The 26164-nt window shown below is 36.2% G+C and overlaps 2 protein-coding genes and 1 non-coding gene across 3 annotated transcripts; 2 read left to right on the top strand and 1 right to left on the bottom strand.

Moving 5' to 3' along the window:
* The first annotated feature begins 1589 nt into the window (after window positions 1–1589).
* Window positions 1590–4250, top strand: LOC113699342 (thioredoxin reductase NTRB-like). The gene is made up of 2 exons (XM_027219639.2): window positions 1590–2926; window positions 3863–4250. Exons 1-2 carry the CDS (start codon window positions 1894–1896, stop codon window positions 3931–3933), a joined length of 1104 nt encoding a protein of 367 aa, XP_027075440.1. The 5' UTR covers window positions 1590–1893; the 3' UTR covers window positions 3934–4250.
* Window positions 4251–6467: 2217 nt separating this feature from the next.
* On the top strand, window positions 6468–6540 carry TRNAK-UUU (transfer RNA lysine (anticodon UUU)). Its single transcript has one exon. It is a non-coding gene; the product is annotated as a tRNA-Lys (tRNA).
* A 7213-nt stretch (window positions 6541–13753) lies between these two features.
* On the bottom strand, window positions 13754–17907 carry LOC113698723 (3-hydroxy-3-methylglutaryl-coenzyme A reductase 1-like). Its single transcript, XM_027218637.2, has 4 exons — window positions 16722–17907; window positions 15783–15964; window positions 15319–15665; window positions 13754–14661 (listed from the first exon to the last, which is right to left on the bottom strand). The coding sequence occupies exons 1-4, from the start codon at window positions 17762–17764 to the stop codon at window positions 14419–14421; spliced, it is 1815 nt and encodes a 604-aa protein (XP_027074438.1). The 5' UTR covers window positions 17765–17907; the 3' UTR covers window positions 13754–14418.
* Between the last annotated feature and the right edge of the window lie 8257 nt (window positions 17908–26164).

Genomic DNA, 26164 nt, shown 5'->3' with positions numbered 1-26164 from the left:
TCACATTTAGTTAGATTAAACCCATAACCTTCTTTATAAAATATTTTTTTCTTAGCTCAGAACTTAGTTGAGTGCTCATACTTGACCATCGAGCCATGATCATGATCCCATCGACAAGATTCAAAAGTAGCAATAGAGTCTAGAGATTGCCACAATTTACATTGCTTGAAATTGAACATTTTAAAACTTTGAAACTATATTCCAAGAGTTGCTTTTTTTTTTTTTTTTTTTGAAGATTAAATTAACTGTAGTATTTGGTTTCTTACAACAAAAAACAAATGGAATTATAAGAGATATCTAAAAGTGCATTTCCAATTCCCCCGCCCGAAATTATACTAATAAGTAACTACGGCGATAGAGCTTTGTAGTCATGATTAATATGAAAATGTTATGATGTTTTTACTTTTAACCCAAGGCCATGGCCACATTACAATCATTTAGCTGTACGAGTAATATTTCCTCACCATACACACTCTGCCATTTGTTTTTGGTGAGGTCGTAATCGATTTTGTCTTTTTTTTTGTAGCTTTGCATGATTCATTAAAATTACTACGGTTTGATAAATTACATGGCTTTTTTTTTTTTGTAGAATTGACGAGCTTTATATAATAAAAAATAAGAATTTACATTCTAACAGTCAACTTTTCTCTCTTTATCTTCCTCTACAGTTCTTAAAAAAAAAAAGAATTTAAGTCACATGGCTTTGCACACGAAACATGAAACTGGTACCGTTACTTTGGGCGACTTTGAAATGCTGCATATTGACCCAAGCTTAGTTCTTAATAGACAACTAATCGAAACGGCCCAAATTGCTGAACTCAAAGTCGATCTCACCCATGGATCATGTTCAATCCATTTAATTGAGGGCCTTTTATTAAATTTAAAAAAAAAAACTGTGATTGTAGGCTATTTCAGTAAATAATTTCTTCATAAAAATACTGTTCATCGTGTGTTTTGATAGGAGATTATTTGAGATAATTTTTTTAAAAAAATATTGCACTACTATTTTTATGTGATGCACGTATGTGAGATAAAAAAAAAATTTGTTGAAAAACGTGTTATCTGATGCAAGCAAATAAAAGTCTCTCTTATTCGTTGTGTCACAGTAACTCTCCGGAACCCGGTTGCCTCTTTGGGCCCAACTAAACTTTACAGCACTAGTTAGCTTCTCCATTAGGCATATTCCACAACAATGTAGAGTGAGGGTCAGGTCAATTTTAGCGTATCAATAAGATAAATAATTCTTTTTCAAAAAAAAAAAAAAGATAAATAACTGATACATATCCAATATCGGCAGAATATGAGTAGCAGCAGCAGTAGTGATGTACATAGAGCGTGAAAATCGTCTGAAACTCGTTTTGGATCATCACTTTTTGGAGTTTTGTAAAACAAAAAAAAAGAAAAATACTACACGGGATGATTTTGATGTATGCAACATAAAAAAATAATTAAAAAATATGTTTACAGTAAAAGAATGATTGAAAAATATATTAACGAATAACGCAAAAAAAAAATTTACGTAGACCTAAACAAATTTCCTTCTCGTTACTTCTTCTTTTCTTGCATTTGAAGAAAAATTTGTATACTCCACAAGAAAGCAATTGTACTTGTTTCTGCATACATCAATCGTCGTGAAGGTATGGTCCGTACTTCCATGGACTAGTCACTTGAGAGAACAAAACCTGTCTTCTTCTTCTTTTGTTCATTGCCAATGGTTAATAAATTCTCCCACTTTGATCCCTCCAAAATTTTCAGACTTTTCACACCAATTTGCCGCCTAAAATTCCATTCGCACAGTAAAAAAAGCGATTCGCCCGCCCCAACCCATTCCGAGCCTCAGCATCTTTACGACCGTGCCCATATAAATGTTCTCACAGACAAAATCATAAACAGATGTCCCACAACTGTTTTCCAAGATTTTTAAACGCGCTTAGAAAAGCCCGCAACCTAATCGGCGTCGCCACCCTCTCTGCCTCCGCCACCACTGCCTCCGCCGCCGGTTCCAAGATCCCTTCAATGGATGATATCCAAACCCTGAAGACGCGTCTCTGCATAATCGGGAGCGGCCCAGCTGCCCACACGGCGGCCATCTACGCTGCCAGGGCGGAACTCAAGCCCATTATGTTTGAAGGATGGATGGCCAACGATATCGCCCCAGGTGGGCAGCTCACCACCACCTCCGAAGTTGAAAACTTCCCGGGTTTCCCTGATGGGATCGGCGGAATCGAGCTGACCGACAAGTTCCGCAGCCAATCCCATCGATTTGGCACCGAAATCTTCACTGAAACCGTGAATAAAGTCGATTTCTCGAAAAACCCTTTTACAATCTTCACCAACTCCAAGACTGTCATTGCTGATTCCGTCATCGTCTCCACCGGAGCTGTCGCTAAACGCCTTCAGTTCCCCGGCTCTTTAGAGTTCTGGAACCATGGCATCTCCGCCTGTGCCGTCTGCGACGGTGCCGCCCCGATATTCAGGAACAAGCCCCTTGCCGTGATTGGCGGAGGCGACTCGGCCATGGAGGAAGCTACGTTTTTGACGAAATATGGGTCTAAAGTTTATATAATACATAGGAGGGATGAATTTCGGGCTTCAAAAATTATGCAGAGCAGGGCTTTGAGCAATCCCAAAATTGAGGTGCTGTGGAATTCTGTGGTGGTGGAGGCTTATGGGGAGAAAGTGTTGGGGGGCTTGAAAGTGAAGAATGTGGTGACTGGTGAGGTTTCGGATGTACAGGCTAATGGGTTGTTTTTCGCAATTGGGCATGAGCCTGCTACTAAGTTTTTAGGTGGGCAGTTGGAGCTGGATTCTGAGGGATATGTGGTGACTAAGCCTGGGACTACCCATACTAGCGTTAAGGGAGTTTTCGCTGCTGGTGATGTTCAGGATAAGAAGTATAGGCAGGCTATTACAGCTGCTGGCACTGGTTAGTTTAAAACGCTTGAATTTGTAATATGTGCTTGTAATCTTAACTGAGAATTGCTGCTGATATATGATTTCTTTATAGCTGTATGTGTTATTTGATTCGTGGGGTTTTAAATTTGTCATTAGCTATAATTTATCTGGATGAACAATATATATTATGCAAGCAGAAGGGGAGCTTTTGGAATTAATGTAGCTCTGAGGAGATGGATTATTTGGTTATAGTTTTATGCTAGTCTCAGATGTTTGAGTTACTTTGGTTCGAAGTTGTGTTTAATACTTTGTCAAGTTTTGCTCTTGCTTTCAAGGATATGCATGGCTTCTCGAACTGAATCAAGCAGTTTTTACTCTTGGTTATAGTGGATACAATTGTGTGCTTCTCGTGTTAAACACAAGGAAATAATTACAGATATATCACCCTTGCAATCTGAGCAAATCCTAAGCTTTTGGTACAAATATATGTACGGTATATGTTAATTCTAAGTTCTTGTTAACCAATTATTTTGGACTTGTAAGTATAGTGTGCCCCACCCCTTAGCAGCAATTGGATACGAAACCTGTTTTACTTGGTTGATTAGTATTGGATAAAATGAGGGAAAGGTTGATTCTATTGTGTTTCTTTTGTTGCATGTATAAGAAAGTTGGCTTACTTTTCCTGCATTTTACAGCCTACATAGTTGCAGGATATTATGGCAGAAAGTATGGTAGATAATATACTAGGAACGATCCAATTTCTTTCAATTTTTAAATCCTTCCATGCAAACATTCAGAGGGAAGTTACTTTTATGTTCATTTACCTTGGCTGTTGCTTTTCCTTGTGTTTTCTTTAACACTTGATTTTTCCCCTTTTCAAACATCTCTATGTCATATAGTGATCATGGGCTGTGTTTGGAATCCAGTTTGGTTAGCATTACAAATTTTTGTTATTGTGAATGTGTAGGATGCATGGCTGCCTTGGATGCAGAACATTACTTGCAGGAAATTGGCTCCCAGGAGGGTAAGAGTGATTGATTATACAAAGCTTCTGCAATGGAACTGATGTCAAACTTATGTTGCAAAACATTACTGCTCTTTTAATGAGCTTGAAGCACTCTTTCCTCCTAGTCTTCTTAATGACATTCCATTCTTTGAACTTATTGTGGTGGGGGTTATCTTTAGCTAATTAGTTCATGAGACCTGTGAATGCTGTTACTTAATGGAAATAGCTCTATGTTGCTGAAAAGCTATGCTGTGGCTTTAGATATGAATCTCTGGCATCTTATGTACTAGTACTCATTTTATGGCAATTAAATGGTTTAAGATTTTAATATTATAACGATATTGCTTCATCTGCGGCACTTTTGAATTGGACTTAGTTTCTGAGGTGGTGCAAGTGATTTGCATAATTTGTATGCCATCATTTTGTTACGTTGACTTTTCAATTATGCCATCATGGATGAAAGGATTGGCCTTCTGACAGGTTAAGCAGCACTTCGTTGTGCTGTAAGAAATTGCCATCAGCATGATATGGTTCTTGTATTTGTTTGTAACATGAATGAATCGCAATACTGTGTAGTAATAGGGCAGGTGAGTCTGGTATCGGTCATTGGTTGTTATCAATGCTTCCAGATAATTACACGATCAACTGTACCTGAAGTTTGTTTTTTGGCAGTGATGCTGAAGTTCTATGCTGCTATGTCAGTTCTAGCAATCAAAACCAGAGTAATACCTTGCAAAGTTTTTTTCTCCTTTCGATCTACTGATTATTAGGACAGTCTCCCTTGCCGATCCTTGAATTATTACTGCAAGTGCAACTTGCACCCTTTTGACACTGCTTTGTTGACTAATTTTTCTGAAAAAATCTGGCAGAATCCAGTAAAAGTTGTCCTGGGAATTTGAAGAAGCATCATTTTGGAATCTCTAGGTGCATCTTTTATAACTTGTTCCCGTATAAAAACATATTGGTTAAGAGGAATCAAGGAGAGATTTTAGAACTCATTAGAATAGCTTATATTTGAGTGCAGAATTAATATAAGAAGCTGAGTGGGGTGCTAATGGTCCTGAATAAAACTCGGCGTGTTCCGGCGGGATGATCTTTCATTTAACTCAGAAGGGTTCTTTTGAGCCTATATTATTAAAAGAATGTGGGCTTGGTCTGGTTACCACACTTAAATAATCGTTCAGTTTGAGTCATTTAGAACAGCAATAATCCAGTAGACTGGTGAGTGGATGTTGCAGTTCTTCTGTTTCTTCTGCTGCTTAAGCGACGGAGGAGAATGCACTCAGTTAGCCAACGAGGGAGGGGGAGAGACACGTAAAGTTAACAGAAGGCATGCATGTTTTTCCCTAGAAGGATGGAAATCCAATTAGACTTCATATACTTTTCTTGGCAGAAGCGGGAAGCGTCCCAACTACCATATGTTGATTACATGAGAAAACGTATATATGCTAATGTTTAAACAAAAGGTTAAAGAGAAGTTTAGAATTGTGCCCGGCTCCTGGTCGAAGCCAATAGAAAGATACAAAACCAAATATCAACAGGGAATTGAGGACCTGGTGATGCTACTTATCTAAAATCAGGAACTTGTATCAGGCTTGTTGGGGAATGGATGTTCAATAATTTATGTTTTGGATGCAGATATTGTGGCTGCAACAGTTATCAGCTCAAGATTGTTATCCTCGAACATATGATTTCAGCCTTGGAGCCAAAGCATACGCATGCCTACTAGACGGCTTACAGATCTAAGGCTTGGCTCGTCTCATCAGTTTCTCAGGCTTCTTTACATGCAACATCATACCCATTTCAGAAACTATTCTGTATCATATTGTACCGAGCAAGCATTGCTCGTTGTACATTGAAAAAATTGAACTTAAAGAGAGGGAGAGAGTGTATTAGTTCATCCAGGCGTGCCTTCAGGTTAAATTACTGCTTAGGCTGTGAAAGAAACTGCAGCTTGCCAACGTTTAAACGCAAGTCTGAGGGGAAAGAGATCGTGGTGATGGCTAGTTGAATAAACGCGAAAAGATCATGATGTTGACTTGTTGAGTCGAAGATGAACATGAAATCGTAATACAAAACACGATTTTTCAGTGGTTATAATCACTAATTGGAGATGGAGATGCAATGGGGGCAATGGTTTCTTAATATATAGTAATTTACGTACACAAATTTATAAATCTCACTCTATTCTTCAATAAAGTACTCATTTGATGTTATTCTTGCTTTATCACTCTGACCCCTCTAAGACAACAGATTAGAGGGAAAAAGAAAAAGGAAAAAGCTCATTTTGCCTCTCACATTTAAATCTAAACCATCCGGCAAAGATTTAACTTTACCTTTATTTTTCTTCTCTTTTCAATGCACTCTCATACATTTAAAGGGTATCCATATATTTTTATTAAACCCTTTATTAAGAATTTGAAGTACTACTGTAATATAATATATCATCATGTTAAATCTGTCCCGCTGAATTGTACTTCTTGCGCCTCTGGTTATATATATGATGGGGCCTAAGGTCATATAGTATTATCTTTTATTACCTCAAGTTTTTAGTACCATCATCCACGCCGTCTTAGCTCAGCCGGTAGAGCGCGTGGCTTTTAACCACGTGGTCGTGGGTTCGATTCCCACAGACGGCGTTTCTGTATTTATCTACAGTTCAACTTTTGTCTTTTGGGCCTAAATGGCAAACAAAATCTGGGCCTGTATAGTAGATAGCATCTGTCTCCTATAGTCCGATTCCTGTCTGTCTTCTCTCTTCTTTGCTCATTTATAGTATTTTTAAATCCGCATTTTCGTTCTTTCCCAGCCATTCAAAAAGGACCAAAATCCCTCTGACCATAAACTTTTATCCATTTAATTTTCCCATTTTTGTTTGATTATATCCTAAAAATTCTTATATTTTTCATAAATATATTTTTCAATCATTTTTTTTATCTCACAAATATTAAATCGCCACTACACAATTTTCTACAAAAACATTAAAAAATAGCAATTCAAACGAATCCACGCCTTTCATTGCTTCAGTAAGAACACAATACAACAAACCAGTTAAGGGAAGGAGGATGACCAACGGCTTTAATACTTAAAAATAGTTTATTGGCAGAATTATCCGAAATCTAAATTTTAGATAATTTATTGGCTAAAACTAGATTTTTAATAATTCAACAGTCAAAACTCGCGGACTTCAAAAGTTATAATAATATGACAGCACTTTCCATGTTGTTCTAAGGTTGTTGTAGACTTGTAGTTATGTCAGCAACTAATTTACCCTGCATTTATCTCCATTCATGCCTGATGCGACAGACAGACAGACAGTCCTGGGTTTGAATATTAAAATTGATGAGCACAAAAAAAAAATAATAATAATAAATTTTGTCTCAATTTTCTTGCCTCGTCTCTTTTAGAGCCTGTTTAGATTGTTATTTTCAAAATTTTTGTAAAATATATATATATATATATATATATATTGTAGCAATTTAGGGCCTGTTTGGAACCTGAGTTTTTTGGGAGTTTGTCTAAAACTTTACTGTAGTGCACTGTAGAAGTTTTTGAAAAAATTTTGTAGAAGTTTTTGTTAGGTGAAAAATTTTGTAAAAGTTTTTGTAAGGTGAAAAACTTTTTTTTTTCTTTCCCTTTCTTTTTCTTTTTCTTTTCTTTCCTCTCTTTTTCTTCTTCTTCTTCTTCTTCTTCTTCCCCGTTACCTCCACCACCCCCAGCTGCAACTCCACCTCCCGCCGTCCCCCTCTGCCCCTTCCCCCGCAGCCTCTCTCTCCCCCGCCGTCCCCCTCCTCCCGCAGCCCCCTCTGCCCCTTCCCCCGCCTTCCCTCTCTCCCCTGCCGTCCCCCTCCCTGCCGCCTTCCCCCTCCTCCCGCCGCCTCTCTCTCCCCCATCTTCCCCCCCCGCAGCCCCCCTCTGCCCCTTCCCCCTCCCCCCGTCTTCCCTCTCTCCCCTGCATTCCCCCTCCCCCCGCAGCCTCTCTCTCCCCCGCCTTCCCCCCCGCAGCCCCCCTCTGCCCCTCCCCCCGCCTTCTCTCTCTCCCCCCGCCGTCCCCCTCCCTGCCCCCTTCCCCCTCCCCCCGCCGCCTCTCTCTTCCCCATCTTCCCTCCCCCGCAGCCCCCCTCTGCCCCTTCCCCCTCCCCCCTCTGCCCCCTTGGCCGCCCCTCTCTGTGCCACCCCCCTCTGCGCCAGACGTAAGAGAGAAAAAAAAAAAAGACAAGGGAGGATGATGGCAGGGGAGGAAGAGGGGGAGAGGGAAAAAAATGGGGGAAAAAAAAAGACCGGCACCGGCACCGGAAATTGGTGACGGAGCCGGCAATGGAGGTGGTAGTGAGGGAGGAAGAAGAAGAAAAGGGGAAGGGAATTTTTTTTTGTTGTGTTTTGGATATTTTAAGTGTGTAGGTTAAAAATTTTGATAAGTTTTTTGGGGTTCCTGTAGCAAAAGTTGTTAAAAAACTAGTTTTATACAAACTTGGTAAAAAACCAAGCTTCCAAACAGGCCCATAATGTATTTAAGCTACATATTGACTAATATTGAAGTGCATTGGCTTACTTTGACTAAACTTCCATCTATTTAACGCAATATAATTTTTGATTGACCTTCTAAATGCTTTTGAAAAGCAACTCATGAGAATGCGTTTGGATTTACGTATTTTTTTAAAAAAAAAATTTCAATACAAGAACCCATTTAATTTGTTGAACGGTTCTTTTAGTACACATTTGACTAGTCAACCTCCCAAAAAAAAAAAGCCCTCATTTTGGGATATATATTTTGGGACCATTGACCATGTACAGATTGCACATCATCATAGTCGATCTCCTCATAATATTTATTATCAAATAAGGCGATGAAATAAAATTGGCTAAAAACTTGCCAATAACATGACGACATTCCGGGACAATAGTCTGATTTTGAAAAAACTTTTATATGTTCATCTTACTATTTTAACCTATTTCTGTCAATTATTCTGCCGAACATGATAGGGTTTAGGGTTTATGCCGTTCTCGATGAGTGCACATTTAAGAATATAACAATTGTTTTTTCAAAAAAAAAGAATATAGCAATTGTTACGTCAAGAGTTAGACCCCTTACCCTACGTGGGTTAAAATAATGAACCACAGCCTAATAAAATGACCATTTATTGCTCGTAATTACGAACCAACAAAGAAGAAAACTCTCATTTTCATGTCTATCATCTTCATTCCCCACATCACTCCTTTACCGAATAGGATAAGAAATTAGGTCGCATTTGGTGCTATAGATTCACTAGTGTCCCCATCTTTTTTTTAAAAGTGCATTTGTCAAATCAGTTACTTTGTGATCCATTTGGCTGTCCCAGTGCAGTGGTGTTTGAGAGGAGGAGGAAGCTTTCCCATTTGGATTGCATATTTTGCAAGAGTTTCCTTGGAGTGTTTTTTTTTTTTTTTTTTTTTTTTATAAAAAATGGTACGTATGCGAGGCTAATTTCTCAGAATATACTTGAAAAAAATATCCATCAAATACGCCTCTGACAGATCCTTGGTACCAAATTATAACTGCCGTGCCTAGTCAGCATGGCAGTAAATTTTTTTTAAAAAGGTAACTTGCTAAGTGCCCTTTTGAAAAAAAAAAAAAAAAAGTTGCAGAATTGTCTAAAATTTGGTTTCAGTCGTTGTCCCCTATCGTGCTGACTGTACACGGTAGGAGATTTTTTGTTTTGAAAGTCAGACAAAATATCCCCTAATTTGAATAGTTATGATATTTGGAGGATCTCAACGTCTACCTTTGTTCTAAAGTACTACTTTCTTTTCTCAACCAAACTAACTTTTGTGATTCTTAGTAATTAGATCCTTTTCTTCTTCTTCTTCTTCTTTTTTTCCTTTTAGGTCCTTTTCTTTCTTTAGTATGCTAATGACTTCTTTGAGAATGAAGAAGTGCTTGTACCCTGAAAACCAGGGCAGAGCTATACTTGGGCATATTGATTGCATGTTTACCATGAATTTGAATTGATTGAAAATGTAATCAATTTATAAGACTTGCATTAATCTACTCGAGAATCACATTTTGGAGTTTCGAAGAAATTTCTCCCATCTATTATATCTGTTTTATGTTTTGATGTATTTATTGTCATTAGTTATTTTTTTTTTGAAAAAAAAAAGATGGCACTTTGTTCCCACTTTAAGGTTTTGATTTAAATTCTAATTTTGATGTTAGACATTTGAACAGACAAGAAAAGTTGACGACCGAGCTTTCTTGTCTACTGAAGAAAATAAATCAAGACCGGAGTTAAAAAATTTACTGAAAAGTTTATTCAAATTAGGGGATATTTGGTCTAACTCTCAAAAAAAAAAAAAAAAATCTCCTACCGTGTACAGTCAGCACAACAGGGGACATCGATTGAAACCAAGTTTTGAACAATTCTGTAGCGGGTTTTTTTTTTTTTTTCCAAAAGGGCCTCTGCTACCGTGCCAACTGTGCACGGTAAAAAATTCAGTTGAGGCTCCCGTGCAACTTTTTTTTAAAAAATTTTGAGACACGGCAGCTATAGTTTGGTAACAGGGGTCTGTCAGAGGTACATTTGACGGACATTTTTTTTTTCAGGTATATTCTAAGAAATTAGCCTATATGAGAGATAAAAATAACATGCGTTAGAAAATATTTTATAAAATTTTTAAAAATCTCACAATCCAAACAAAATCTTAAGTGTGACTTGACAATGTCTTTTTTGGAGAATTGGCAAGTTTTATATAACAAAAAAAGGATTTACATTCAAATAGTCAACTTTTTCCTCTTATTTTCTTAACAATTCTAAGATGATCGGGGGAAAAATTTGACTCAAAAATAATTTTATCTATCATATTAAGATAACTAGCCATAAAGCCGACAGCCTGATTACAATGATGATATACAAAATATATAGTCAACTCCTTGAAGCATGAGATTAAATCCTTTATATCAAAATATGCAACTAGAGCCTACCATGCAGGGGTCCATGCAACTAGAGACTTGACACAGTCTTGCTTAATCAAATTAGAATAATAATACGAAAAGGGTCCATGCAAGCATACATCTGACTCTTGGAAGATATGCATAGAATTATTGAATTTGTAGCGATTCATTTGGGAGTTTCATTGACGATATCTATTCTGTCATTCATGCAGATTGCAATGAAATTATTTTAAAAATTTGTTGCTTTGTAATCACTGGCTAAGATGAAAAGTCAAAATGCATTATTATGATTTTGGAGTTTCATTGTCGACATCTATTCTATCATTCATGCGGATTGCAATGAAATTATATTTTTTTTTACGCAAAAAAAAAAAAAAACCAAAAACAGAACTATGTATGTGCAATGACTTGCTAACCGTTAAATGGCTAAAAATTCGTTGATTTGTAATCACTGGCTAAGATCAATGTCTTTTGTACCTCATCAGCAAAACTCAAAAGTCAAAATGCATTATTATGATTTTTTTGTTTTATCTAAAAAATGAATTATTATGATTTATGGCGCAGAGTGTATAGCCTCCCGTATTAAAGTGGGGAAGTCAATTGAAACAGCACGTGCCAAAATCAAGAACGACTTGAGTCGCTGTTGATTTAATATTTCTTATCCATCTGTAAAAATCTAGTATATATAAAATAGGTGGCAATAGAAGGAAAAATAAAATGACAAGTCTGCCATTTTTGAGTTACGAGTCACCAAAAAACGAAAGAAATTAAAAAGAGCAAGACAGTTGCACATCATTAATCCTTGTTATAAATTTAATTTTTTTTTTGTTTACATTAACAACGTGAAAGTTAGCATAACTGCATTGAACTAAGTTAGAGCATATTCTTGTAGGCAGTTTGTTTTGAGGAAATAGAAGGCAAAGAAATGGAGGGATAAAATTTTTATATTTGGATTGATTTTGCAGGAGCGAATAAAAAGGATTGGGAAGGAAAGAAAGGAATAAGGTTTACGTTATATTTTGTCAACCTATTTTTCTATCCAAAAGTGGACAAAAAACGGAGGGAAAGAATATCAAGATTAATGAAAATTTTAAAATTTTCTAAAATCCCTAGCATGTGTTCATAAATTAGACTTTTAAATTATGGATAAAAAAGTAAGTAACGTGTGATGATTTCCTTTCCTTTCCTGTCATAATCTAAACAAAATGGATGAACTCATGTTTACTCTACTCTCATTTCTTTTTTTCCCCCCTACCACTAAAGTCATTTCCTTCAATAAAAATTAAAAATATATACAATTTTCTATTAATTATCTATAACAAACAAGGATTTGATTGGTATGGAAAATTATGGTCATACATTTCAAAGTTCAGACAAGTAAACTGCACATGTTTGTTTCATTTCCTCCCATTCAATTGAAGTGAATTTTCTTGCATTCTAGATTGAAGTGAATTATTTTGGAATGCACATTATTTTAGCTAAAGCCATCATGCCAATGCCACCAAAACTTGTCCTCGGGAAACATATTTAAATAAGGGATAATTTCATAAACCTCCCCTAATGGTTCTAATTATTTCAATGGCCTCCTTATAAATTTTAAAAATTTCATTAATCTCCCTTAAGGTTTACTACCTTGTAACATTTAGGTTCAACCAACAATTAAAAAGTGATATTTAGAAAAGAGAAAATAATATAATTTCATTATTGTCTCTCATCTACTATATTATTTATAATCTAATGCCAGTATAAATATTAAATAAAATACTAGAATTTACTATTTATCATTAGGGATGGAATTACATATGACATCAAAAAAATACTATATTATTTTATATATTTCACTTAATATAAGATCCAAAATACTCTTTTCAATTGCAAATCCGTTTTAAGACATGATCAATTGCAAAAATAAAAAAAAAAATCAGTAATCAAAACATTACAAAATATTTTCAAAAACGAAAATAGCCTAATTGTGTGCATGGGCAAACTACACAAATTCCCAGTCTCAAAAGCGTTGGTTGCAAGTGCTTAGTCAAATCCAAAAATAAATGTACAGTGGCTTGAGAGAGAGCAAGGCAGGGCGACACGAGTGGGTTATTGTCCTTCGCACGTTCAAAGAATTTTTTGGTTCCGCCAATTTTTCTACATTGAAGTTAGTCCTCCTGTTATCAAGCTTTATGAAAACTGATTTGATTTAGTGTGGAAAATTACGGTCATACCTTTCAAAGTTCAGACAAGTAAAAACTTACACATGTTGGCCATTCAGTTGGAGTGAATTTTCCATGCATTCTAGATTTCAACCCTTTCTTCCATGTTAGCAGGCAGGCCTCCCCAAAATCTAGCAAGGACAACAGTTATAGTATTAATTATTGAATAGGTCCACACTCCCCAGGAACTTGGAACACTTTTGTCTTTAGCGGATGGGATCATCATTCAACATCCAGCTGTGCGGCTGCAAGAAAGAATCGAAATGATGAACATGTCAGAATGCACATATCTGATTCAGAGCATGGCTTTGATGGAAATGGGGCAGGAACGGTTGTCACTGATCGATCGTTCCTGAAGGTTTACGGGGTCACGATGTGGCCTCAAAATTTTGTACGGTTTAGATTATAACATGTAATTCAATTTTTACGTCATATGTGAAACCTATTGAAAAAATATTGTAAAATTATATCATATGTAAAATAAATTATATCATGTGCAATAAAAATTACGCGCTATAAAAAATAAATACAGTCGGCACAAACGATCGCATCTGCCCCTTGTCCGGCTTTGATATGCATACAGCAGCAAAAGCAAAAACAAAAACATCTCCCTTGAGCGGAGAGATCTCAGTCCCCATTCAACTTTTTTTGAGATTCCATCCATCGGTCTTAACTTAATTACAAACTAAATTAATGACTGTTAACAAAGATACAGAATAAACAAAAAGTAAATCCTCCTCATTAATTATTATTATTATTAGTCCTTAAATTGCACATGAACGACAACCAAGCACTGCTACTACACTGCTGCCTGAGCCTCTTCTCCGACGTCCCCATCACCAGTGGGATTTCTGATGCACAAAAATCAAGAGGGGACTGATTGATTCCCCCCAAAGTGACAGCCCGGCATGCACCGACTCATTTCATTTCATCCCGAAAAAAGTTGGCAGCATCACATGACCCTTTGTACAATGAATGCAGCAGATACACTGCTATGCTCTGTTTGGGCATTTTTTATATTTTCTCCCATTTTTCCTCTCCATCCCCCCTCATCTCATCATATGATTTTTTTCCTCGTCCCCTTCCAATTCCTTTCCCTCTCTTTTTTTTTTTCTCCCTTTTCTATTGCCTTTTTTTTTAAAAAAAAAAAATATTATTAACCCACCATTTTCTATTCAACTACTACTTCAGATTTCAGAACCCCAAAATTTATTCCAATTTTCCCTCATTATTTTTGTACTTCTTTTTTTTTTGTTTTAATTTTTCTATCAAGACTCAAAAAGCTACTTTTTGGTGGTGGGCTTTTGCTATTAGATCTATTATACTACATTATTGTACTATTGGGGAGGGAGCTGCTTTTGCGAGGTTTGCTCCCTTCGTCTCTAGGATGCTACCTTGGTGACATCCTTGCTCGATCTATTGTATTTCATGTGGCTACTCACAAGCTGCCCTGCTGATATAGCAGACATCAAAGACAACTCTCCAGCAAGAACTGAACCAGCCACAACGGTGGCCAAAAGCCTTGCATTAGCACCTGCTTCTTCTTTATTTGCACCTTTGACTCCGAGCAAGTTCAAGCAAGCTGACTGAGATGCGAGCTGGGTACCGCCTCCAACCGTGCCCACCTGAACAATCCACAGCCATTCATTCAATCAAATATATATACTACCATCGATTAATCATTCTCCCAAGTGTTCATGGCTTAATTAATTTCCAAAGATCACATGCACGAGAGAGACAGAAAGAGATGATCTCGAGGAAGAATGACATCCACATGTATGCATGGTGAACTTCTTTTTTTTTTTTTTTTTTTCCCATATAATAACTTCCTATACTATGAGAAGAGAAGAGAAGGACTGAAGAGGTCACGAGATAACTCAGAGAAAACTGAACCACCGAACAAAATGAAAAAGTATGGCTGTCAGGCAAGATTCCACCTGCTCATTTTTAGTTTTCAACCCAATAAGTTGATCTAGATCCGCAAGATCAAAGCTTCAAGCTCATTCAGACAACCGGGGAGGATTATTATTATTATTATTATTATTAGGTGATAAAGTGGGAAGAATGGCAAGTAAGAGGTGCTGTTCACAATCTTCCATTAAAAGAAAAGAAAAAAAAAAAAACTCATTGGTGGTACTCATTTTTCTACCAATTGTTAAAAACAAAAAAAAATTGAAAAGCATGTCTGCCTTTAATCAAATTATATATAAATCTTTCAATATGTTAATTTAATATGAAGTGATTTTGTGAAGAGAGAAAATCGAGCTAGCAGGAATTTGTACCTCAATAGAAGGCATGCTGACAGAAACATGAAGATCCTTGCCATCATTTACGGCCTCCATCATGGTGATGCAGTGTGAGCTCTCGACATTCTGTGCAGGGTCTTGGCCGGTGGCTATGTAGACGGCAGAGACAATATTGCTAGCATGAGCGTTGAACCCACCAAGGGAACCGGCCATAGCAGACCCCGTAAGGTTCTTAAGCATGTTAAGCTCAACCAAGGCTGCAACTTCAGTCTTCAATACCTTCTTCACTATCTCTTCCTTGATGATTGCCTCACAAACCACTGATTTCCCTCTCCCTTCAATCCAATTCACTGCTGCTGGTTTCTTGTCGGCACAAAAATTTCCTGTCACGATTTTCCAGAACAAATATTATTTAGTCTTCAAAATAATTTGCTAATAGTAGTAATTTGCTACAATTAAAAATTTTGACGAGCTAGGCAAAGTAGTAGTAGTAGTAGTACCAGATAATCCAATGACATCCATATCAGGAAAGTCGGTCTGAAGATAATCAAGGACGTTTTGCACCCCTTTTGACACCATGTTCATGCCCATTGCATCACCTGTGCTACAGCTAAATCTCATGTATAGATTCTTCCCGGCTATGGCACAGTGGATGCTCTGTAATCTGGCGAATCTGCTTGATCTGTACATGTGAACCACCCCAATAGAAAAATTAATTCAAGAAACCATTTTTATTAATCGTTCAAAATCCAGATAAAGCCAAATAATCATTAGGAAAGATTACAAGAACAAAATAGGACACCCCAAGAATTTAATAACATAGTAAATCATTTGTTTTAATGCTTGTCCTTTAGAAAATTAGTACAGCTAATGTCGTGGCCCCAGACTACGGACGCTGACAGGCAAAAAGACAAATGAATTTTGCAGCCATGCATGAAATGATAGAAACACTGAGACAAATTTTTGGCGAATGAACTAATTATTGTTTCTGGCAAAAGACTGAAAATTTCTAAGAAGCGAAAGAAAAAGATGAGATGCGTGATTCCATTTGCATAAAATTGATAAAAATGTGCATGAATAGGAGAAAACATCAACGTCAAAGTTCACAGATGTCAAATAAAACAAATTATGAAGCAGTGCATGGAAAATAATGGGTCATTAGTCATAATTCTCCAATTGAAACACAGCAACAAAGAAACTACTAACAAAGGCAATAATCTCAAAAGTTTTGATAATCTCAAAAAGCAACAATTCTCCATTCGTTGCCCTTCTTTCCCCATCAATTCATCGAAGACAAACATAAGAAAGACAAAAAAAAATACATTAAAAAACCAGTCAAAAATAAGAAGCATATCCCATTTCATCATCAGAAAATAAAAATAAGCATTTCTTTTTTGTTTTTTTTTTTTAAAAAGAATGTGAAAATTTCCAGTACTCACTTATTGAAAACAACGGAGAGAGTCTCAAAATTCATAGGTTCCTCCACGAAAAACTTCAACTCTGCTGCCCTTTTGGCGGTGGCGAACCTCACCACAGGAGCTCTGGTCATCCCATCTCTCAACAACATGCTAGTTGCGCCACCGGAGGCCATAATAGCTTTGCAACCCCTGTTGGTGCTAGCCACCAGACACCCCTCAGTGGTCGCCATTGGCACCATATACTCTCTACCGTCAAGCAACAGAGGCCCGGCAATCCCCACCGGTAGTTGTACGTATCCCACAGGCATCTCGCAGCACTGTCCCAAAATCGACTCGTAATCAAAACCCTCCAACGGCAACCCCTCCAATGACTTGCCAGTAATCCTCTGCAGCGCTTCTCTCCTAATACCAGCCGCCTTCTTACAATCCCCGAGCTTCGACTCGAGAGAATAGGACGGAATTTTTCCGGAGACGACAGATTTTATAATCTCCTCGTCCTCCTCCGAGTCCTGGGGCGTAATGAGGGGAGCAGGCTTCTCCACTGCCATGCCCGCTTTGGCAGCCGGCTGCGATATCATCGGAAGCCCTTTAGCCGAGGGAACGGGAGGAGGCGGGACGGCGCAACCGAGGGTGGTGCAAGTTCCGCTACGGCTATCTTCCTGAAGGAGAAATTGTTCGGTATTTTCATCTTCAACGTCCCAACCATCAGGATTGGGCCTGGAAATGAGAGTTTGAACAAAACCAATCCCAAAAAATCCCAACAGATAAATGACGGAGGCGATTAAGGAGAGAACAGCCACGAGCTCAGAAAGCGTGACGACGTGGAGGGGAATTGAGTTACGGATTTTCTCACGCCACCTGCTGAGGAGGAAATACATGACAGAGAAAAATATGGTGAAAAACAATCCGTTAGTTAGGTGCAGAGGTAAGGGCAGCGCATCAGAAGCCTTCATGGGTGGTTGCTGCTGCTGGTGTTGGTGGGATTTGTGGGGTTTGATGAGTTGTTCGCCGGCGTCGGCTTTCTCCCTGAGAATCGGGTTGGCTGGTCGCCGGCGAACGTCCATTTCTAGTTTCTTCTTCTAACTAGAGAAAAGCCGGCGGGCAGAAAGAGGGAAAGTCGTAAAATTGATTACTATTATTAGCAGCGTTGGTGGGTTGGGTGGACTCAGGAGTCGGGACTGGGGTTGCCGGTTGGGAAAGGGGCGTTGAAGAAGGTATGGCTAAGCGGTGGTTTAGGGAAAGGGGATTATTTATAGGGAAGAAGACTGAGAGGTTGGCGCGCTGGGCTTGTGGGCCACACCACACGTACCGCGTGCTATTCGCATTGCTTGCTTCTTTCTCCCCAATTAATAATTCATTTTGTGTATTAGTACTTCCTTGTAGTGCCTTTTTTGTTGTCCCTTTCATTTTTAATTCTTCTTTGGCTAAGCCAGCTTTTTTTTTTTTTTTTTTTTTGGGAAGGGGTGTTTTGTTTTAAAATTTGAAAGAGATTAAATCCACACTCCCCTATCCTATCCTACATCCTAATTGCTTAACACTTATCGCACAACTCGTCAAAAAGTAGTGGTTTGTTTGGATCGTAAATTATTTGAGATATTTTTACTGTAGCATTTTTTATGATGTGATGTACGTGAGATAAAAAGATAATTGAGAAGATAAAAAGATGTATTGAAAATTGTAATGGTAATGTCAGCAAATATATTTGAACAAATAATCTACTGTCCAAATCAATAGTTCGATATATGGAAGGTGTAGATTTAAAATAAGTGTAAAGATTCAAGAATTCTATAAAAAGGTTAAAAAAAATTATATTGTTGTCTTTTTAATATCATGTTCTCAAGTTAAATTTAACGTTGGATGGTGAAATAAATGTTTTTGGATTCTTAAATTACAATCACCATCTCGTTTATATAAAAAAAAATTTCTTAAATCAGAAGGGCATAGATTCAGCATTTGCTTTCGAAATTTAACAAGTAGAGACAGAAGAGAAGAAACCGGGAGAAAGAAAAGTAGTAAAAATTAAGAGGTTGGTTGATAAAATAAGGAGCACGTCGTTTTAGTTTACTACTTGGTTATATTAAATTAGTGGATGAGTGCAGTCTTTGATTTATTTTTTTTTTTGGTTGATAAAAAATATAGTACTTTCATTTTCATAAAATAAAAGCTGCATGGAAAGTCTAATTATTGAAAAACTCAACGGAATAGAAGAGAATTATAATAGATGGATGACAATAAAATAATGAGAGAGTCGTATAAGAGGTGAAAGTTTGTTAAGGGAGAACGTAGTAAAAGAATTTTGACTGTTGACGTGGTGGTGTTTTAGTCCAAGTGAGGTTGCTCTACTTTATTTTTCTAGTATTATCGTACTCCGTTCCGTTCATTCCCATTTGTTTGCCAGGTTTCGGGATTCCATCATAAATATTTTTAAAAAAAAAAATTTAAGATTTGATTGCGACGTTTGTATTTTTTTAAAAATTTTATTTTATTGGAAGAAGAGATTTAAAAATAATTTAATTTTTTAAAATAACGAATATTTTAAAATATTTTAAAATAAAAATATATAGTATATAATAATTTCAATGATACAAAGGGAAGGGGAGGACAATGTTTTGAGCCAGCTGATATCACTCCAGCGGTTTAGACTTCGGAATAGAACTTTTGTGATTTCTGCTGGCCTGGGAGAGTTGAGGGCAATTTGTACCCGGCATTCCCCCCCTTTTTTCTTTAGTACGGAGCAAAAATTAAACAGGCTCAGCTACTTTGTTTACACAGACATTTATTTTTGGCAAAGAAATTCATTTTCCCGTTTGTTTCTGCATCATATACATATATATATATATATATATATATCATTTATTAGGGGCTGGCTGGTCACTGGTGCTGTCTGCTTCCGCAACCTGGACTAATAATACGCGGGCAAATTTAATTATTCAGCAATAATAGTTTCGTTTGGTACATTTATGATTTGTCAGTACTTCCAAACCACCCTTGTCTGACCCAGGACAAGTTCGCGGCAGAATCTACCGCTAGTATATATTCTTTTTACGTAACTACTAGGCTTGATGAACCACTCAAGTCCCTGGTTGCGTTGTAGGTAACCTCACCTGCAGCAAATTTCACTTGCAATAAAAAAAAAAAATTTAAGGACTGTGTTATAGTATTTTATTGATTTAATTGAATATGTATATTCACTAGTCCTTTATTACAGCCTGCTTAGCCTCCCTCTCCTTTTAAATTGAGATAGAGTAGGTTATACAAATGTATCGTTGCTGACAAAAAAAAATTTACTAGGCTTGATATGACCGAGGACCCTGGAGTGTAGGTGGGGTTCGAACCTCACTTATAGTTAAAAAAAAAAAAAAAAATTTAAGGTAATGTCATAACACAATCTTTTGATCTAGTCTATTTTGCATATCTATTAGCTCCTTACATACAAGTCTCTTTAGGCTCCTCTCCCCTGTAAATTAAAATAGAATAGGTTATATAATTGTTATCGCCATAAAAAATATATATATATACTTTTTATGTGTCTGTTTTCCTTTTTAAATACCGGTTTGGCAATGTTTGAAGACTGAAATTGCCAAACACATATATGTAATATGATCCACTTTTCTTTCGAGAAAAGTGGGATTAATTCTCCAAATTTTGAGTGGCACATAAAAGTTGATCGGAGACATTAGGCTCTAAACTGTAACGACCATGTTTGGATTGCTATTTTTGAAAACATATATATATTTACGTTTGTCATAATCATAGTTTTAATTTATTTTATTATATATATATATATATATCAAATTATTATAATATTATTTTTTTTTATAAAAGTTCTAAAAAATAACAATTCCAGCGGATACCAATAGATTGATTTTCTTTTTCCTTTTTGTGTGTAAAACAGGAAAGGGGAAACTGATAAAATAACTCAGCTAACACTTTAAACTTGTCTTTTTTTTTTTTTGGTTAAATAAAAATGCATTAAAATAAAATCAAAAGTCTACAGAGTAATAGCTCTTACTTTAAACTTGTCTTTAAAGACAGAGAAGAGAATTTATTGCGTGCCACTGGGCCTATTCAAAGAAATGCTAACCCAAGTCAACGTTGTATTCGATTTGCTAGCACGACTTGACTAAACATATTTGTTGTCTTAATTAAAGCTAGCTAACTCCGTGTTGAGGTAACTTTTACCGGGTTTATGGGGTTTGTTCATTTACCCAAAAAATTAGGAACTCTTTTAACTTCTCTACCTCTGGCAAATGTGACAAAATAGCCACGCCAACTCATCCATTATCTCCCTCTTTCTCTTCTCTTCTTTTCCTTCTCCCTTCGTTTTCTCCGTGTACAATTCTAGCTATCGAAAATGTTTGTCGTCTCCGACTGTTTCTGTTGGATTCCAATCGATTGCTTCTTCTTCTAGACTCTTAATGCATAAAAAAAAAGACAGATAATTTGGGCCGACTTTCGGCGTCCTTTTTTGGCGTTTAAGATTTAGAATATAATGTCTGCGACAAAGTGACGCCGTTCTTAGGCATTGTATTTGTATGTATCTTCTTTGCCTAGAGGGAGAGAGATATTATTGAATTTACTCTTTATATATTTTAGGAAAATTGTTCAAAACGTTTATCATGTTTTGACAACTGAATTTTTTCGTTCTTCACTTTTAAAATAATAATTTTACGTTGCTTATAAAATTAAATCGGTAAAATTTAATTCCAATCTAGATTTCTTTTAATCATGAATCCATCATGTAATCCACACACGATCTTTCTTTTTTTTTTTAAGCAAAAAGGTTAAATTTCATTTGTAGTTAAACAAATAACCTGATCCATAATCATTTTTACCCTTAAAAATATGATTTGATTTGATTTGAATCATATTCATTTTTCTCATAAAAAAGTGGGATCTGATCTAATTCATATTCATTTTTTACTTCTAAAATTGTGGGTTTTGATCTTTTTTATACATGAAAAATGACTGCATGCAGATTACATTATGATTCAAATTGAAAAGTTATCAGAAACTTAGCTAGATTAGGAAAAAAAATATTGTTAGCTTAAATTTATAAGGAATGTAGAATTAATATTTTAAAAGTGAAGGATAAAAAAATTAATTTGGTGAAATATGAGGAATGTTTTGAATGATTTCCCTTTTATTTTAAGTATGTTCGTTGTTTGCTCTTTATTTATGCAATTATCAAGAGAAGAAGTCATGAAAATGTTAAATCTGGACTTAGAAAACAATAAGAACGACCGTAGTTAGGACGAGACAGCCTTCCCCGTCTCCAAGGAAAGAGGGGCCTTAATTGATCTTCAAAACTTCCTGCTAAAGTGGTAAACCATTAAAACTCAGAAAAGAAGCATTGAATCTAGCAAGTTGTCTGCGGGCCATTAATCGTTACCCTTTTAGGTTTCCCGCCGGCACCGGTGCTCCGCAAGGACCACTTTTTCCTTGCCTTTCTTCCAATGTTAGATTAATTCCTACACCCAACCTATGCCGACAATAAATATTACAAAATCTTTTTTTTATTTTTTATTTTTTGTATTATTATAGTACCTTTTCTTTAAGAGGGACGGAAAAAAAATTAAAATCTATCAAGTAAAGACGTAGGCATACAAGTGAGTGATTGGGCAAATATGTTGCTCGCCATGAGAGTGAAGATTATGTTGTCTAATACAAGGTCAAGGTAAGGATGATGCAAGTAAATTCAATCATAAAATTATGACTTAAAATCTATTTTGATTTCAGCTGCTAACCAGCATTAGTTTCTTCTTACGTCAACAAATCAAGGCTCGTCTCCATCTTCAGCTGATCTTTTACTCCTAAAGGGATATCAAAACTATTGGAAGAGTTCCTTGATGGATAAATAATATGTATCAAGATTGGTAGTAGTACTTTCTGGGTATTAGAAAAGAAACAAAAAAATGTGTTGTCAAGTCGATGGAAAGAACCAGAGCCAAAGCCAGGTCACTTGAAACTCGAAATGGGAGAGCAATGTTTAACCATTTAATCTCATGTATCTCAAGAATTCTACCAGCTACACATGATTCGGATCCAAAGCGGTTTTATCATGATCCAAGTTAATGTCCAACCAAATACTACAACCTTTTCCTGTACTGTAATTTCTATCCGGACGAACCCTATGTATAAGGACTAAAGAAAATTTCCTCTCTTCCTGCAATGTCCAGTTGATCCACCTTCATCATACTCACTGCCACTAAAACTTCACTTAATCAATTTTTGGTCACTTTCTTTGGATCCTATGGCTACGAATTTACGTTTGATTAGTTACATCATGTCCACAAATCATCATAAGCATCCAAAAAGCAAAAAAAAAAAAAAAAACAGAAATCTATTCAGTACGAATCTGTCTACAAAAATCAAAGGTAAAGCTGACATGCTACATCCGTTGGTTTCGTGGTGGCTGTCAACTAAGTACACATTAGATCAAAATTGTTTAGAGATATTACAGAAACACGAGTTTCATGTTTTTCGATTTAAGAAAAGGAAGGAGACAGCGAAAAGCTGGGTCAGGTCGTTTTCTGAAGTGACCAAATAGGGGGAATCATCTTCACCATCTGATGAAGCCACCTACCATCTGTTATATAAACCCATGCAAACGTACCGTCAGAAGAAATAAATTAATTGCTTGTTCATTCCTATGAAACTCTTTTCTACTTCAACCAAGCGAATGAGACAGATGGTTAAAAAAGTTACTATACCTGCAATCCTGATGAACCTAGAACATTGTTGCTTTTGGCGATATTACCTTGTTCAAAAATTTTTTTTTTTTTCTTTGTTGCTTTTGGGGGCAAAGTTTAATTAAAAACGCCCACATGTCGTTTCGATTTCTTGATTTATGGTGATAAGGTATAGTTTGATGTGATATTGTGCTCTTTTTTAACCCCCATGGTCACTCCAGCATTTCCTTCTCGAAGTACAAAGGAATGGTTAAGGCTAAGGGTAAGGGGTTCCTCTTTCCATCTCCAGTGAATCTTCCTAAGTCTTTGATTATCTTTAGTACAAAGATTGTCGGGAAACCACTGAAGAAGACAAAAAAATGTACTAGCATGCTGTGAAAAAATTGGCTTAGAGAGATCTTTTCTTTCTTTTTTTTGGGTTAAGCAAAGAAGGAAGTTGATAGTAGTAGAATAGAGGAGAGTGATGAGGAAGGAGGCAATGCACTAAGGGTGATAAAGGGTGTGCTTACAGCTGTTTCAAAAGCTTTCCATAATTAATTCTATCATAATGCGTGTTTGCCACGGTAAGGCATATGTAAAAATTTATGGAGTGACTATAGTGGGGCTATCAACAAGCCGGATTGAATCCGGACCAGCCTGGATTCGGTAATTTTTTTCCGGTTATGGGTCGAGAAATAATTCCGATACTTGGATTCAGATCTGTACCTTTTTATTTTGACAAAAAAGTTGGGTTAAATACGGAATATAGGATTTCGATCTGAACCCAAACAATACATTAATAATTATAAAACATAAATATTTCTAAATGCATTCTTTTACTAGATTAACAAAAGTATTCTTTTACTAAATTAACCAAATTACCCATATCCAGATGAAACATCTAAGAAATTAGGATTTGAAAGAGGCAAACTTGTTTGACCAGAAATATAGTTATCACAAGTTGCATGCAAGTGTTTTTTGCTAAATATCTTGGGATCATGTTGGGCTTTTTTGCAAATATGAATACAAGAAGATGAATGATACATGTTGCATCTTTTCTTTTCTGGTAGATCCGGACTCGATTTGTGATCCGTCGGACCCGGTTCTGAAATTTTAAGCGCAAAACCTGCTGGGTATACGAGTCGGGTCTGAATCTAGTAAATTAAAACGAGTTCGGATTCGGAATTTTCAATTCTAACCTGAACTCGACCCCATTGACAGTTCTAGATTATAGTTATCTTGTGAAGTATAATTCTTCGTAGATGAAAGCATATTGGTATGATCAACATTATTTTCACGGGGTTGATGATATTAGATTGTCATGAACTGTATTGTTTATTTCCTTGGATCTCAATAGCCGATTACATTTGCGACATTGTACATTTATGTTTTAGATTCATATATACTTTCTGGGGTCATATCATATAGTTTCTTTACCTAGTCTCGAAGAAAAGGTCAATAGTATACAGTATATATATGTACTCGACTCTCTTGACTTCCTTATATTTCAAACTTTATTGTGTATTAGTTCCTTGAAAAGAAAAAAAACTTTATGTGTATTAGTCAATTGTGACCTAACTGTTAATTAAAGATTTGTTTCAGTACTAACCACACAGAGCGTCACAAGACGAAAACAAGCAGACTTTCAAAGCCCTTTAGGTTTTATGGAGTAAAGCCAGCCAGAAAAGAATAGACAATTATTGACTGAGTAATACAAATTTGAATCTTTGCATATACGAATTATTTTTCTTCTTCTTGAACAGTAACGTTTTTCAGATATCAAACAATTATGTGATTAAGATTTGAGATCGATTTGACTTAACTTGTTAATTCCATGAATTTCTACACAACAGCGGAACGTTTCTGAAATTTGCAGCGATATTTTACCAAAAGTGCAAGGTAGTTGTTTGCCCATTTTCAAATGCATACAAATAAAAAGTTGCACCTCTATCTTGAATAGGTAAAGCTAGCCCTGAGCATCAAACATAAATTATTGTTGATAACACTATAATAGTGCTCAAGCAAGAAGACGCAAGTGAGCAACGCAGTTTACTAAAGAATGGCATGGTTCAGGTGTTGTTTTCCCTGACAAGAATAAATTTGATTTGAAAAGGTGTTAGTGAGAACGTGCAAAAAACACATTAAGTAGTAAAACTCTAGTTACAATTGCAACACACATATATATAGATAACCTTGACAGGATGCATTATAAAGCTAAGCATGTGCTATTATTACTGAAAGAGAAGATATAGAATCAAGGCTCATAAATCAAGGATTGGTTGGTCCATTCACACTATATATTAAAATTGAGGACAATTTTTTTGCTACCCATACAGCCTTGGGAAAAAGTCAAAGCCAAGGACCATGTCTCTTGCTTGATTTCCTGCACGAAGGGGTAGTAAATTAAAGAGTTCAGGGGTGATGTTACATCATATGAATGAAGAAAAATGAACGAAGTCGAAGAGAGCTGATTTTCTTTTTCTTTTTGCCAAGCATTTGCTCACGGGTTTGATAAACAAAAATTCGTATACATATCTTGAATAACTGAACGGAAAATATCATCATTTGTATGTTTGTTTTAACCATCTAAAAGATATTATCATGAAAGTGAGAACTGCTAAGAGCATCGTGCAAAAAAAAAAAAAAAAAACAGATTGAACGAGTTCTAATTTCGATTTAATCCCATTTGTTCAAGAATCGAGAATAGATTTTTTTTTATTTGTTAAATTAAGTTTAGTTTTTGGGTCTTTGATCTTTGTTTTTCATTTTAAAACTGAGAATTGGATTTTCAAT

Source organism: Coffea arabica, chromosome 7c, assembly GCF_036785885.1.
Source record: "Coffea arabica cultivar ET-39 chromosome 7c, Coffea Arabica ET-39 HiFi, whole genome shotgun sequence".
Taxonomy (NCBI): Eukaryota; Viridiplantae; Streptophyta; class Magnoliopsida; order Gentianales; family Rubiaceae; genus Coffea; species Coffea arabica.
This window is presented reverse-complemented; position numbering and strand designations above follow the sequence as displayed.

Bases quoted from the DNA above. Each gene is read 5' to 3' on its own strand.
- LOC113698723 (XM_027218637.2), bottom strand. From the start codon at position 17,764: ATGGACGTTCGCCGGCGACCAGCCAACCCGATTCTCAGGGAGAAAGCC. The intron at 15,965-16,721 runs GTGAGTACTGGA...TCACATGTACAG, and splicing joins CTCTCCGTTGTTTTCAATAA to ATCAAGCAGATTCGCCAGAT. The intron at 14,662-15,318 runs GTACAAATTCCT...TGGATTGTTCAG, and splicing joins TCAGCATGCCTTCTATTGAG to GTGGGCACGGTTGGAGGCGG.
- LOC113699342 (XM_027219639.2), top strand. From the start codon at position 1,894: ATGTCCCACAACTGTTTTCCAAGATTTTTAAACGCGCTTAGAAAAGCC. The intron at 2,927-3,862 runs GTTAGTTTAAAA...GTGAATGTGTAG, and splicing joins TATTACAGCTGCTGGCACTG to GATGCATGGCTGCCTTGGAT.